General features: G+C 43.6%; 1 protein-coding gene across 1 annotated transcript in view; it reads left to right on the top strand.

The window, feature by feature from the left end:
- GNG10 (G protein subunit gamma 10) overlaps positions 1 to 15,852 on the top strand; it is a 54,350-nt gene extending 38,498 nt beyond the window's left edge. The window contains exons 2-3 of the mRNA XM_078676651.1: positions 10,807 to 10,938; positions 15,715 to 15,852. Of these exons, the coding sequence (XP_078532777.1) occupies positions 10,807 to 10,932 (126 nt within the window). The 3' untranslated portion in view covers positions 10,933 to 10,938; positions 15,715 to 15,852. The remainder of the gene's footprint in view (positions 1 to 10,806; positions 10,939 to 15,714) is intronic.
- The last annotated feature ends 904 nt before the right edge of the window (positions 15,853 to 16,756 follow it).

Raw genomic sequence — 16,756 nt, 5'->3', positions numbered from 1 at the left:
TTGAATAGATAGGGAGTTCCCTGTTGCCCAACTCAGAGGAATTAGGTAGTGATCTGTCCAGGGGAAAGGGAGAGGCGTTCCAGTAGTTAAGGTGTCGATATTACTGAAAACAGGATCCAGTAAATGACCCTTGTTGTGTGTCGGGGCAAATCGTTGATTAAGTGAATAGTTCTCTGACTTTAAGCAGCCTCCAAAACAAAGTCTGAGGGCTCATTCCACTAGAGTTAAAGCTCCTACAACTGCTTTGGCATGTGGAGTGCCTGTACTTATCTGTCAGGCAGCTACGTGGACATCCGTGCACACGTTCAGGAAACACTACTTCCTTGATGGTCTGTCCTGCCAGGATGGGCATTTTTGCTCTTTTGGTTCTGCAGGACTTTTTCATATGAGCCATTCAGTAGAACAACCAAGCGGCCGGCTAGGAGCTTAGGTCGCGAGCTCCGCTGAGTGAGGTGCAAGGACGTAATGTAACCGGCTCTTGTAGTTTTTGTGAAATAAAAGAATTCCCTGGGGGAAGGTCACGACCCACTTACTTCGATTGTGGAGGGTGTCTTCGAGCACGATTCCAGATGAAAACGCCGGGAATCAGCGCTTTGGCCCGCGGCAGCCGGAGATCAGCAGTATGGAGGCAAGGTCTGAAGCGGAGGTTGGACCTGGACGGAGGCCGCGTCCCAGCCATCCAAGAGCGTTTGGAAGGGTGGGAGATGTTTGGGCGGCTGCTGCGGCTGGATTGCGAAAGCAGAGGCGAGCTTCAGTTAAAGTACGTTTTAGAGGCCCCCCAAGCAGTCCGCGGGTATATTTTGGGAGTTCAAGCATTAATCTAGCACAACCTCGTAATGAAAAAGACACAAATGGGGGAAGCAAAGAAAATACAAGCAAAAGAAGCTGTAAACAGACAGTGTGTATCTATTCAGTAGAGAGGAAGGGGTAAGCGAAGGGGTCTGCCTGCTTCTAATTCTGTTACAAATTGATCGCAGGGAGATTTATCAGGCTCAATTATTTTAACACCTCAAGTGCAGGATCTCTCCAATAAGGGCACAATAGAACCAAGAGATTCTGAAAGGAAAGAAGTTACAAAAAGCTGTACTCTGGATATATGCTGTGCATTGGGAAACAGGAATTCGGAATTGCGCCCTTCATGTAACGATGCAGCTCACTCTTCGTTGACAGAGAAAGAACAAGCAACATTTTCTAAAGATAACACAGTAAAATACACCAACAAAAAACAAAGGGGCCAAAAAACAAAGGGTGGTACCGCAGCGGTGGCTTCAACCAGAGCTGCCAAAGCAGTCAAAAAAGAGCAGTCAAAAAAAATGAGCTAATTTAAAAGTAACACCTTCTCTTCACTCTTTTTTTTTTTTTTTTTTTTTTTAAAGATGCAATAAAAAAAGGACATCTAAAAACATAACACTTAAATCAGGGGGTGTCAATAGAGGGTCCCCAGTTACACAAAAGCTAATGTCTCTGCCTAGTATAACAACAATGGAAAAACCCCCAATCGGTTCCAAGTGCTTATGTCTAAAGAGCATGTGGATGAAGATGGCTTAGAAGTAGAGGAGGAGCCAGAGAGAGAAGATAATTTACATTAATCTACACCGAACAAGGATCCGGTCTCGGAAATATCTACACAGGCCGAAATCGGAGACTTGATGGGGTCACTTTTCAAAGAAATTAAGCTGAGCTTTGCAAAGTCACAAAAAAATCAAGAGAAGATACAGGCAACATGTGAAGCTCTGTAGTCCAAGGTCAACGCCTTAGTAGACCGGGTGTCTGCTATAGAAAATACGCTGGAACAGACCAGGGAACTTGCCAAAATGACATCAATAAATTAGAATCAATTGAAAAAGAGCTCCGGGACAAAGTAGAGACCTTGGAAAATAATTCAAGTCGGAATAACTTACGTCTACTAAATATCCCAGAAGACTCGGAAGGGCAGAATTTATAGACAGTGCGCCCTAGGGAACAGACTAGGGAACTTGACAAAATGACATCAATAAATTAGAATCAATTGAAAAAGAGCTCCGGGACAAAGTAGAGACCTTGGAAAATAATTCAAGTCGGAATAACTTACGTCTACTAAATATCCCAGAAGACTCGGAAGGGCAGAATTTATAGACAGTGCGCCCTAGGGAACAGACTAGGGAACTTGACAAAATGACATCAATAAATTAGAATCAATTGAAAAAGAGCTCCGGGACAAAGTAGAGACCTTGGAAAATAATTCAAGTCGGAATAACTTACGGCTACTAAATATCCCAGAAGACTCGGAAGGGCAGAATATATAGACAGTGGGCCCTAGGGAACTACATGCAAGACTTGAGAGTAGCAGGGGCAACGGTTCAAATGAAATTTCCAGTCCTCTTGAAGATCAAGTGGAATAATCAGACCTTTATCATCAGGGAGCCAAAAGAAGTGGAGATATTCTTAGAACGAATGAACACAAACAAGTAATAAAGTAAGAGCCAAAGATAATATAAATAACCTTCACGACAGCAGAACTCAAATAGGTCAATTAGGTTTGTCCAATGACAGTAGGGAGGGTTCTCCAGGGAGGGGTGAGAGGTGTAGGTCTTTTTACTTAATTTTTTCCTTTTGGGTGGGGAGAGTGCTGAAGGAGATCAGGTGCGACCGGGCCCAAGTCATCCTTGTGGCTCCGGACTGGGTACGAAGATACTGGTATCCCAAGCTACTCAGCATGTCAGTCGATCCCCCGATTCGTCTGCCTCTTCAGGAGAACCTTCTGGTGCAGCAGCAGGGGACGGTCCTCCACCTGAACCTGTCCAGTCTCCACCTCCATGCGTGGAGATTGAGTGGCGGCAGTTGAGGCCATTTGACTTGCCTCCTGAAGTCTGCAAAGTGATTCTGGCAGCCAGGCGTCCCTCCACAAAATCGGTATACGCCTGCAGGTGGAACAAATTTGTGGCATGGTGCACAGCAAAGGCTGTGGATCCACTCTCTTCTCCCCTTTCTGAGGTTCTCCTCTTTCTTCTTTCTCTTGCCCAGCAGGGCTCTGCTCTGGGCACTCTTAAGAGCTACCTCTCTGCCATTTCTGTCTTCTTAAGGCTCCCTGATCAGCCCTCTCTTTTCAAGTTCCCAGTTGTAAATAGGTTCTTGAAGGGCATCACTCATATGTTTCCCCCTGTTCCTTTTGTGATGCCTCAGTGGGACTTGAATCTTGTTCTGACTTATTTGATGTGCGCTCCCTTCGAGCCACTTCATAACTGTCCTCTTCGTCTTCTCACTCTTAAGACTGCATTCCTGGTTGCCATCACCTCTGCCAGGAGAGTGAGTGAGCTCCAGGCTCTTTCTTCTTAACCTCCTTTCCTTTCTGTCCATCCGGACAAAGTTGTCTTACGGACACGTCCCTCTTTCCTGCCCAAGGTAGTCACAGCCTTCCACATCGGGCAGTCCATCACCTTGCCCACCTTCTTTCTGCCTTCGCATCCCTCGAACGAGGAAGAGAGGCTCCACCGCCTGGACCTAAAACTTGCGCTTTCATATATCTGGATCGCACACGCCAGTTACGGGTGGGTGACCAACTCATTGTTGGTTACGTGGGGCCTAAGAAGGGACGGGGGTGCACAAACGTACCAATTTTCGATGGGTCGTTTTGTGCATCAAGGCTTGTTATTCAGTAGCTAAAAAGGAGCCTCCTGTGTGTCTGCGGGCCCATTCCACTCTGGCCTCGGCGGCTACTACTGCCCTGGGTCGGTGAGTCCCCTTGCAGGACATCTGTCAGGCAGCTACGTGGGCCTCGCTGCACACGTTTGCAAGACACTACTGCCTGGACAGCAAAGTCCGGAGAGATGGCTTTTTCAGCCGTTCCGTTCTACAGGACTTTCTGGTGTGATTATTGGTTCGCAGACCCACCACTGGGGTTGGTGTTGCTGGGGTATCTATTCTAAGGGAAGGAATCTAATACTAACCTGTTTCTTTCAGATGCACAAGTTAATTAACTTCGGTAACGATATATCTGTAAGATACAGTAGTTAGTATTAAATTCCTTACCGCCCCACCCATCCTCCCCGTTCTGTGAACCGATATCTAGGGTTAGGGTCATCCCTTATCAGGGCCCTAGTTTTATGGCACCAGTGTTGGTTTTTATCATGGCACTGCGTTTCTGGCGCGGAAACGCTGTGTATAAGAACTGACGTCAGCGCGCGAGGGCGGCGTCTAAGTACTCCGGCGACGTCATCCCGGCGCCACTGACGACGGACGCGAAGCCGCAGACGACGCCTAGCGATGCTCAGGGGTTCTGCTACATAAATGTTTCCGGATCCAGACTCTCGCCTGGGGATATTTCTAAGGTAAGGAATCTAATACTAACTTCTGTTTCTTACAGATATATCGTTACCGAAGGTAAGTAACTTGTGAGACAAGTCTATGGTCGACTTATCTCCACCAGAAAAACATCCTTTCCGCTATACTAAAATGGAATATTTTCGACAAGCCTAAAATACTCTAATTCTATTTCATTACTCCTCAAGTGTGAAGTAGTGAGCTTTTAATGCTAAACATAATTGTTCTCACTTCCTGTCAAAAGATAGGCAGATCCATTGGAGAAACATTCCTGACCTGATCACTAAAGTTTGTGAACCTTTCACCAATTCGGAGTTGGTAGAAAAAATGTAAAAGGTTTTTAGGTGTGGCCTGTCTTGCAAGACAATTGTTCATTTAAATACACTTACAGAATGCATACATATAAGGGATTTGGGTTGTTCGTCTTCATCTATTTAGATAATAAACTGTAATTCGCATTTTGATTCCTCGCAATAGCAATACAGTTTTTAGAGCATTACCAAGTGGGTCAGCCTAATTCATCAATTTGTTCGCCTCACTGAGTGACACCACTTTGGCTGAGCACAGTGAGGTTGTTCCAACATTAATTAGTGCGCTTCAGTGCCAGGGCTTGTAGGCCAATGTTTGTGTATTATTATGTGTTTTTCTTTCGTTTTGCGATTGCCTGGCAGCTCTGTACACACTTATATCAGGCCACTCTGTCACTTTTTAATTTGCACAGCATTTTGTGCGCTGTTCCAAAATGACTGTCAGTCTTCCTGAAATGGTATAATAATAATAAAGTATGTTACATCCATTCCGAGATTCATTCATGTGTGCCGATGCCATCTGTATGTACATGCATGCCAGAGTAGACTTTTTGGAGTACCTTTTTCAATTTTTAATCCGTCTTAGACTCTCCAAGATGGCCAAGGCTCTTTCAATACATTATCCATATGGAATTGGTACGCAGTCTTAAAGTATTAAAAAAAAAATGCAACGCTGGCACCCATACGTGTGCACACGGGCACCCTTCTTTTGTGACTGCCTTCAAAATGCATTATTGGTAAAAAATGGCTGTGCGCATTGAGAACACAAGCATTGGCAATGCCATGGCTTTGCCAATGCTTTTTTCGACACAGAGCTTTCTTTTAGCTGAGACTTTTTTCTCGACTTTTGATTTAAGGTATGTGACTGTTCGGCCTCTCGTCCAATGGCCACCTTGTTCATTGTGGTTTCTCAGAATCTACCAGTGTCTGCTTCTCTCGTTTTCGTTTTGGACAGCAGACTGGAAGTATTGTGATGTCTGATGATGAGCTTCCAAACCAGTTCAATGTTCCTGCAAGTCTGTATGTAGAGCCTTAAACTATATTTTTGAATTCGCTCATGTGTAATTTTTATATTTCTGCAAAGGAGAAAGACATAAACGCAACCTTCATGAAGTCAACTCTGTGGAACACTGATCCAGACACAAGCCCGTAGAATAAAATGCCCTTTTATTAGGACCGGCCTGTAGTCCTCAAATTCATTATTCTCAAATACAATACATAAACCATAAAATCTTCACTAATACATAAGGTTTCCTTACATCCTCCCCTCCCTTAATGAGTCCCAAACTTTGCAACAATTCCCCAGAACAAATTAACGCCAAGTCTCCGCAACATCATCTTTTTCATCTTTCTTTACCATACCTTCACTTGCATTACCGAATCTTTCTCACCCACCCTACCAGTTATCTCCAAACGAACTCCATTTCTCCAACAAATTCCTCTCAACCCCACTCTGAGTCCATCCTGCCCCCTGAGGGGTGGATACGTCCGCACCTCACTCACACCCCCCCAAATAAAAGTGCCTCTCAATAGCTACATCCTGTTCTATCATGGCATGCCTGCAATTAAGTGTCACTATCACATAAGCCAACTATCTTGGGTGGGTGGGCCTAGCAACTAATTGCCCTGAAGCCCCCTCACAAAATGGATACCCCAAAAATGCTGCTCCTGCGATGTAGCAGAAACTATTTGTACTCGTAGCTAGGACCCGCCCCCCACAACACTCATAAGCTATCCCTGGCTTTCTGCTTTTTGGCATGACCCAATTTCCCGAAGTCTCCCGGGGGAGACAGGCTCCCCCCCCCCCCGACCCCCTTGAGACCAAAGTATCATAGAACTGTTTATTTTCTTTCAGTACATGCACTGCGACCCTCTCGCGAAGCTCTTTTACAGATCGGCATCCTTTCACTCCATGTCCATGAGTGCCCCTGCCGTATTAAGTATGGGCAGATTTGTTCTTAAAAAGACCTTTTCTCTGCAGTGGCTATAGCGCTGGAGAAGGATCCAGAGGCTGCGTGGGTCTCAAAGATTAGACTATGGGATGGCTCATCATTGACAGCCGTTGCATGATCTAGTTTGTGATTATCCATTTGTACATCTCTGCGGTCACGTTTTACTATCGCATGTGGCGCAGCATTTTATCTTAAGCCCTCACTGAAGCAGCCTGGGTAACTCGGCACAGTTTAACAAAATATTGCACAGTGCCGGGTTTCGTGATTGGGTGCCACATGAGCTGCAGAGCATGGATGTGGCTGTTCGTGCGTCAGAGCAGCTGTCTGCCCGGGGCTGTGAAGCCACGTACAGCTAGACATCACTACAGAAAATGCTGCTTCATCGAGACAAGTGAGCGTTCAGGGTAAAAATGCACGCAGTTTTAAATGCTTGCGAAATGCTTCGGGAATAACAACATCGAGCAAAATCAAAGGAACGTATGAATGTATTCGTATCGTTTAGTCCCATCTCTATGGCCGTATTGTCTCGATGCGAGCCCCCATTTCATACACACCATCCTTTTGCCTCGTCCCTGTGATTTCATGATGTGACCAACACCGCGCTGTGAAGCATGTACTAGCCAAAAACTCAGGCCGTTTTCAACAACACAAGTGAAAGGATTGGGGTGTATATAAGGCGGAAAGCGGCGCCACCTAAATTGTTTCTTCTATCCGCAGCCAGCATTGTAGTTGCTTATGGAACAGACTGCCTTACAAAAACCACAGTGTTAACCAAGTGTCTCCTGTAGCTTTCACTCCCTCGAGGCCGCCGTTGTCTGTCTCCAGAAAGACACACTAACCTTGTGTATAAGCTAACGTTAGCTTTCATCTGTGCATAGAGTTCTTAACGCGAGACAGTCGTCAGACACCAGTCTTTGGAACAATTGCTGCATTTTTGTAATTTCTTTGTAGTTGGTAGCTTTTCCCCATAGCCTCTCCATTTCACCCTCCCTCGGCAGTGCCAATGTCGTCTCTTTAATTGATACCTCTTCTACCCGTGTCTCCCCATCATTATTGCCTGTTCCTTCTGGAATAATATGCTGTTCTCTGCATGGTGCTTCGGAACCATAACACCACCTGTTATTTCACTTTCTATTTTTAGATCTCCTCTGTGCATTTGTTTTTCAGAAGCAGTTTGGATCTAGGTGCCTGGAGACCGTATTAATTAATTGGCATTCCCTCTGTTGTTTAGCATATTGAGAGCAGTGCAACACGTTGGCGTTCTACATATAACAAATATATCTGCATGTCCACAATCACTAAGGTACCGTCTGTGGAAGTACACTTGGTAGCAGAGACATTCATTACTTTTAGGTCAGGCTTACATAACCGGTTAGGTTTTGGCTGCCTCATGTGTAAACAAATCTTATGTTTTATATATATATATATATATATCAGTCCGTCCTACTTTTGCTTCCATCCACTTCAGTATTCAACAGGGGGGCAATGGGGCAGTTCACTTTAGCCTTTGTATCTCGTATCACACATCTTTCTAAAAAGACAATGGAAGTGCACTTTAAGTGCTAAGGCTAGTGGTCCAGTATTTTACTTTGGTGTTTCTTTTTTTCTATTCCGCTCTTGTTTGTCCTGGTGAGTATAAACTACATCTCGGGCAACAGCTATCCAGAGCAAGTACACCTGCCTGGAAGTATCTATAAAAATTATATATAATAGTTCATTTTTTCATTTGAAGACTTGGCTTGGCAGTTCATGCTGGACTGTTCCCCTGAGGCACAGGGTCAAGACTGATTTGCATATAGCTGGGTCTGAACTGGGGTGGTGAAGTGAGCTAAAGAATGATGGGATGCTTATTTCATCCAGGCAAGACTTCGCATGGCAGGTCGGGCTGGACTGTTCCCATGAGGCACAATGTCCAGACTGATTTGCATGTAGCTGGGGCTGAACTGGGGTGGCTAAGTGAGCTAAAGAACGATGATGGATTCAACTCAACATATGTCACTGGGGATGAGTGTCTGAAAAGTTTCAGCTCTCCGTCCATCATCTCCTTGTTTTTGCTTTGTTTGCCCTAAGTTGGCAGGGTATGCCCAGACTTGGGTCCCTTGCTCACTTTGCTACTGGATTCAAGCTAGCCTGGTGGTGAGGGGTGTTACCCCAAAACTGGTCCCATGATGCTTGTTTCCTGTCCTGGGAAGGCTTGGCTTGCCAGTTTGGGCTGGACTGTTGCCATGAGGTCCAGGGTCAAGACTGATTTGCATATAGCTGGGTCTGAACTGTGGTGGCATGTGAGCTAAAGAACGATGATGAATTCAACCCAGATCTGTGACGGGGGGCGAGTGTCTGAAAAGTTTCAGCGCTCTGCCCTTCATCTCCTTGTGTTTGCATTGTATCTCTCTGATCACACATGCACATCTTTCTAAAAAGACAATGGAAATGCACTTTATGTGCTAAGGCTAGTGGTCAGGTATTTTACTTTGGTGTTCTTTTTTTCTTTGTATTCCGTTCTTGTTTGTCCTGGTCACTACAAACTATATCTCCAGCTACAACAATCCAAAGCAAGTACACCGGCCTGGAAGTATCTATAAAAATGATATATAATAGTTAATTTTTTTATATAGATTTTTTTTTTATGAGACACGTGCCTGTCATGTTTAGGGGGTAGTATGTTTTGTTATTTTTTTTGTGGCATAGGCTTCTATTAACGAGCATTGGCAAACGATAGACACGAGGCAGGAGCCAATCCATCCAAGGCACACCTATACCAATAGAAATGTGCTACGTTAAATTAAAGAGTGGCTTACTATTTTCAGCACACAAGTATTTTTAGTTGTTTTTTCTGATTAAAACTTATTTTTGACCAACTTCTGAAATCTTGTGCGTACATTTCTGCGTCCATTAAGACCGTAGTACGGTGCAATTGTGTAAGACTAGAGTTTCTCTTTGGATAACTTTTTGTTTGATTTTGGGTGTTCTCTGTTTTTTGTGTGGGCTTATCCTTTTATTGTACACATGTTCTAATTTAAGTACATAGTATCAGTTTTGCTGGGTGATACTATCATCAAGTGAACCAGTGGCGATGGCTACAGTGGTGCAGAGTAGAGGAGTGCAGTGGTGTAGAGTGTTGCAGAGTATAGTGGTGTAGAGTGCAGCAACATAGAATTAAGCTGCATACAGTACCGCTTTGTAGAATGTAGTGGCATGAATTAGAGTGGTGCAGAGTACAGTATAGTGATGTGGAGTGCTGCGGTGGCGTACAGTGCAGAGTAGAGTGGCGAAGAGTGGAGTAGAGTGGAGTAGAGTGGCATAGAGGGCTGTGGTGTAGAGTAGGTTGTTGTAGAGTTGTGGCCTGATGCTGGGTAGAGGGCAGTGGCATAGTATGCAGTGGTACAGAGTAGATTGGAAGAACGTAAAGTGGAATGCCATAGAATGCAAGGGAGTGGATTGGTGTGGCATAGAGTATGCATGGTGTGGTAGCACAATGCCATTACAAACCTTACGTTTTCAATTAAAATGACCATTACATTTGAGTACAGTTTTACTAATAAAACTATACAGCACACAAGCGATAATTTGTGGAAATGGCATCACCTAGTGTATTGATTTATTTTGATCATATTAAGATATTTGTTGCCAACAAACTTCAGAATTAACAACAAATGTGCTTCATTTGTGTTTTTTAATTCTGATATATTCTGAAATGCTGGCACAGTTCATTAAAATGTTGTGTGCTAGAACAAAAACCTTTCCTTTAACCCCAGTATCCAACAAGATTGTTGCATACATTTTCTCACATTAAAGTCCGAGAAAGAAAAGTAAACACCAAGCTTCCTTGAAAAACAGAGCTTGACATTTGACCTCTGTCTTTCAATGCACAACAAGTGCGACAAAATGAGAACAAGATTTACAGGCCTGTTTGCAGGGAGAATAACTTGTGGAAGAATACAATGAGAAGTAGGGTGAAAAGGCTTTGCTTATTGGGAGGGGCGAACTGAATCTGGGCAGCCTAAAACAAATAAAGCCAACAAAGAGAAAGCCAGAAAATGTGAGTTACAAACCACAAGGGTACGCAACGGGCAGAATGCATTCCCAGGGAAGCTTTGTGAATGTCCCCAACATGTCTTTAGCAAACCAGACAGCTGCGCTGTTTGGTAGGCTTCGATCTAAAAATGATATCATGCAATCATTTCACGGACCTGCCCTATTTAAGTTTTTAGGTGATTAATTGAATATTATATATTTCTTTACCTCAGGTGTCACAAGCGGCTGCTGAGCTTCAACAGTACTGTATGCAGAACGCCTGCAAGGATGCACTTCTCATAGGAATGCCAGCCGGTAGCAATCCATTCCGAGAGCCAAGATCCTGCGCTTTACTTTGAAATCAGGTACTGAGTGAGCAATAAATCCCAACTTGTGGCATGCAGTTTATGAATAATGTAAGTTTGGAGGCAATGGTTATGTGCACAAAATGGCAGACAAGATTACTCTTCTGATCCTTTAGCACGCTCACACTTAAACTGATTTTTATAGAAATTGTAATTTATGAGAAAGTGCGATATTGGTCCCAGGATAGATTTTTGCCGTGTTTGTGCAAACCCTACACTGCTAGATAAGGGCATCATGTGGTTTACTTGATTATTGCGGAGCATGTATGAAAATAGAATAACTTGTATCCAGCAGTATTAAACTTCTTACCATGACGAAGATTATTTGACCTTGATTACCTTTTAAATAACCAGGTAAATAATTGAGCCGATGATGACACTTTATACCAAAAGCAATGGATTGTGCCACCCTTTGAGCACAGTTTTTTTCTGCTGTTTGCTTCACTATTCCATTTCATTTAAATAAGCATGGGTGTTACAAACAACAATATAATGCCTTAGTGTTTTTTTAAGTTTAAATATTTTTTTCTAATTAAGGATGCACTTTAATCGAACACCAAAGTATCTTAAAATAAAAAAAAATGGCCTGCAGTTGTGTCAGAGCACAGCTGAATTGATTACGATGTAGCTTTTTAATCTGGATGCAACCAGCAGCGACAAAGTTAGCAGACTTATGTAGAGGGCAATTGTCCACTTATGGGTTACTACAGATTGTCCACAAGAAAGTAAAGTCGGTACCTGTAGCAACTAAATGGTGTTTACTCTATAACTTTGCAAATCTTTATTTAAAATCTTTCTACAACTGGTTTTGTGGGCTATCATTAGGATTCCATATCAAAGGTGTGCAGTTAAGATAAAACCATTGTCTATGCGGAAAATGACAGCAAAAGGTACATTGTATTTCGCGATGGGTTCTTCCAAACAGCACATGGGGTTTTAGATCACACCAGATAGATGGGGAAAAGCCGTTGTAATTATGTTATTGTTGCAGCTCACCTGTTTAATGGTAGTTACGCAATCCGTCCCCCCTTACCACCCTCCTTCCCAAAACTATCTTCAGGGTTCCTTACCATCTCTGTTCTCAGATGGAGCAATCTGTGTTTTTAGGCATTTCTTGGAAGCACCGTTGTCTGTACCTATTATTACCACTTCTTCAAAATATACAAGAGCTGATTTGACTATCACAGGCAGTGTCTGAAGTAAATTGGACCTACTTGTACAGTGTCCACTATAGAACAACAGTTGGCCCCTTCTCTGTTTTTGACAGCAGAGACTGAAAGTCCACAAGGACTATGTTGAATAAACTGTTTGTGCGAGCAATGAGTGTTAGATTTCTCTGTGCAATGCTGCCTCTAGTGTTGAGCATCAAAATTCTGAAGAAAGTCGTCCTTTGTAGCCATTGAAACCGAGAGTGCCAGTTGTAGCACCTGACTGCCCTTCAAGCATGGTGGGGAGTATGGACAATGAGGCATAATTTATTTCAGATATTGCACGTGACACCCATCTTCTTTCAGGTACCACTTCACCATCAAAGCAAACCTCGTTACATTCTTCCACCCAGTGTGTTTCTTAACTTGACACTGTTCTGGAATCATTGCATTCACCACTAATTAATCTTGTCGGCGATTTTAATTTGAACCCCGCATTCATACAACATACCCTGTTTGACAACTCGTCTCAGATCATGCTCTGCTGAACATGCTCTGTGCACAAAATGATAATCCCGGTAAGGGAAATCTTGCACGCTATTAGACTCTTTATCAGCATTTCCCGCCCCGCTCCCTCAGATCAAGCGGTTGTAAATGTTAAATGTTCTTGTCCACAACACTACAGCCCTCCCCCTTTTCAAAAATACCCCTCTCTCCAAAAGAAAACATCTAGATTCTTTAAATGAGAACATTTCCCTGGTGTTCCTAGGCAGTTGAGTGTTACTGGGCCTCAATTGTGACAATTGATGTTTCACACTGTTGCCTTGGGGGCCACTTCACTGTTAAACCCCAGTTCAATGACCAAATGCACCCTTTTATCCCTTGATGCGTTTGAGCAGTCCAAAGCTTTCTTAAGGAGGTGGTGTAGATGTATCAACTCACCATACACTTACAGTAGCACCAGTCAAGTTTAACACACTATTCTGTGCTTTACTTTTTAAAACAATGCTTTATTACACGTAAGAAACATATAATACACAAAAAATAAAGATCAACCATGAAAACCAGAAGTTTGTATTACTATCTCAGCCAGAGACATGACCCCAAACACTTATTGTGTTAAAGTGCCAGGGAAGGTCTTTACTGAAGATATTTGTGAAGCAGAATTTGTGACTACAATACAGACACAAAACTAGTGATTATCACTAGAGGATCATACAACAGTCGCACAAAATCAGTCTCATAAAGTTCACTTACTGGTTCCCTTCATAACAAAATTGTGATACTGTTCGACTTGCAGTGATGTAGTCTGTTACTGATGGAGGAGCGTTAGTGGGGGTTCGATGCACCTGCCATGATTCTGGGGTCGGACTTCCTAAACTGCCCTTGCACTCCTATATTTTGTCCCTTAGCAAATAATGCATTCTCTTCAGGGGGTACAGTGACACTGCTCAGTATGTTTACTAGAGTGCTGTTGGTTCGGTCTTCATTGGCCTAGTTGTAGAGGAAAATGCAGTGCACATGCCATTACACCTAGATATCTATAAAGATGGCAACACAGTTTAGGGGGGTTGGTAGCTCTGCACCCACCAGGTTTAGTCCAGTCCCACAGGGGTGGTGGCATCCACCACTCGGCATGGTACTTGCAAGGCCAAAGCTGTAGCTTGTGCCAGTCTGTGGTAGGAACTAGGAGTTCAAGTGATTATAAATTCTGAAACACTTGGGCTAGAACTAAAATAATGAATTCCCTAAACCAGGAGCGAAAGCCAAGGTCCTCTTCGAAATCTCTGGAGGCCACTAGAAGGTGCACACAAACTCCCTGTTGCATGGGGAATCATTGACAAAGTAAAATTACTTTTACGATGGTGACACATGTGTTCTTTCCCTGGAACCTAATGGTGTCGTGCAGTAGTTGATGACCCTTGAGCAACTGGATGAGTCAAATTCATGTTCTTGGAGCAGTCATAGTGCAATAGGTATCACCTGCAGTTCCCTTCAGTTAGGTAGGCACTGTACTTGGCTGGCAGTACCATCATCCACCTTGCACAGGTCAATTACAACAGCTGTTTTTCAGGCGTGGCCCAGGCTTACTTCTAGTGCGGAAGGAAGACGGCAATTAGTAAAGTCCTATTCTTAGAGTACAAGTCTTCATTGCTGTACTGTTGTGCAGCTCCTCTTTAAATGTTGGGAGAAATGTGGAACTCTCTACTGGTGAATGGGTCCGAGAACTCAAGGCCAGATCTAGCTATTTAGGCTGTACACCTCTTCTCAATCTTAAAACCTTCCCAATTTTGAAGAACCATGAGTGTGTGGTCGGCACTTGCAGGGATCAGGTCTTCCTGGAACAACTACTGGGGTGTTTTGAGATGGTCCTACAAGGATGTCCAGCAACCCAGCGTGTTCAGATTTCAAAGGTTTACAGATCACAGCAAGAAGAAAGGGGCTGCTTGTTCTCGGACATTAGAACTGGAGGCACTTGAGGGGCTGTGGTTATCTCACGCACCTATACACAGCTGTAGTTGTGGCATTAGGAAAAGGAATGCAGAACTCGCTGGCTCCCAGCTAAAGCATGGATCTTGGTTAGCCTGACCCAGAGTCATCTGCTATTCTATTGTCCACCTCACTTCACCATTCCCTCAATCAGCTATACCTAGTGACTTCACACTAGATGGCACCTCGCATACGTGTCCAGGAACTCTCTACATACTTCAAGGGCGCAAAGGACAACAATTGAACTGTAAGGAAGTTTAAACTGGAGACATCTCCATTCAGTGACCCCAAAGAATCACTGGTAAAAGGAGACTGCTTGCGTTATTAGAGCTATGCTGCCAGCATCATCAGCCTCTTGTAGCCCAGATAGAGCGGGCAGTTGCTGCACTTTGTAAGAGTAGTGCAATTAAAGTGTCCCTATGACTCTAGTCTCCACTCTCCGATCCCAAAATTTATTAAACAGAAGAACAATACTGGGCTATCATGCTCATCAAGCGTACTGGTGGAAAACACGGTCTGGCAGAAAACACACTGTGCTCTGCACCTGCCTGGTTTCTTGACAGCCTTATCTCCTCTTTAAAAGAAGCCGCCAGTATCCTGCCAGAGTCTTGCACCAGTCTGCACCCCCACCCTGCCTCCTCTCCCTCCTCCTCTCCCCCCCCCCCCCCCCCCCCCCCCCCCCCCCCATTGTATGAGGCACAGACACTCTCTGGGTTGTTCTTTCTGGGACAAATGTGACTGTTACGTGTTTTCTAACCCCCCCCCCCCCCTCCATTAAGATATTTATTTTTCGGCTGAACGCTGGGACCGCTCAAAGTCTTTGCATGTATATGATGGAGAAATTAACTATATAATATGCTTGCTAATGTATAAAAGTGTATGATTATAACAATCAGTGGTAACCTATTGGAAAAGTCCCGGGCCTGTATACTCACTCCAAGATATTATTGTGTTAAATTAATTGTGGCTGTCGTTATCAGGCTTCAAATCACTGAGTAGCGGGCGTTGTCATTGTTGGACAAATCACTGCTACTTTTCTGCTCTGCAGCAGGCACTCTAGCTCACTGGCTTGTATTACCAGTTTCAGATCCAGATGAACATTAAATTCGCCAAACTAATGATTATATTTTATTTTCAGGACGAGCTTAGAATTATCTTCCAGCAAGAAACAACTGACAAATGCCTTCCCTTCTCAAGATGGAAGCACGTTTGCTGTGCCCTTACTTTCACGTGGCCAAAACAATTTCATATATATATTTATTAGTATATGTTAACCGAGTAGCTCACTAGAACTTTTGCTAATATTTGTATCGTATTTTATACACAAACACGTTCCTTGTTTCATAAATAACCGAAGGTAGCATGCATTTTTAGCAACATCGTTTGAAATAACCAGATGTTTACATTTTACAAAAACCTCTTTTCTTGCCATTAGATAAATGTTACATTTGCCACTTTTCTCGTTCTGCTTTTACTGTTCAGAACCACAAAATGCTGTAGTATGATTTCACATTTTTGTATAAGAGCATCCCTTAAAACCATGTTAAATAATGACACTAAGAATCCAATTTTATTGAAAAGATAATGCCTTTCTTTTCTAAATGGGGTACCTTTTTTACCTTGCCCCACTTGTAGTCTGTAGTATTGAGGGTATTTGCGTTGGTGGTCTTGCTGAGCGGTAGGTGAGAACTTGACAGGGTAGACTGATCGTTGGGTGGCATCTGCACGTAGAGAGCCACACTGAGTATTTAGCCTTTGAATATACCACAACAACTTGTGCCTTCACCTATTTGGGGACACCACACAACTTCGAGGTAGATACACTTAGAAAAAGAGTAAAGGGTTACGTCCACCTACCACAACACCTGACGTAGATGGCCATCCTGCTCAAGCGGACAATTTCTGACATTGGCTGTAGAGGCTTGTGGGTGGGTCACTGAAAGCGCCAGACAAAGCAGATGAGCTCTCGCAGGGCTTAAAACAACAGATTGATTGCTGCAGATCACCTAGTTGAAAATGCATATAGCCGTACGTTGCCCTGTATTAGTTGGTTTAGAAAAAGGAACTGACCAGTAAATGTAATTGTCTGTTATAAGGTACTGTTAATTGCCCCATTGTAGCAAATTATGAATATTATGCATTTGTTGTCTGCGCCTCCATGTGCCCATTCTAACTTTGTT

The sequence above is a fragment of the Lissotriton helveticus genome, chromosome 2_1 (genome assembly GCF_964261635.1).
Source record: "Lissotriton helveticus chromosome 2_1, aLisHel1.1, whole genome shotgun sequence".
NCBI classification, from domain to species: Eukaryota; Metazoa; Chordata; class Amphibia; order Caudata; family Salamandridae; genus Lissotriton; species Lissotriton helveticus.
The sequence above is the reverse complement of the archived record's forward strand: the minus strand, read 5'-3'. Positions and strand labels throughout refer to the sequence as shown.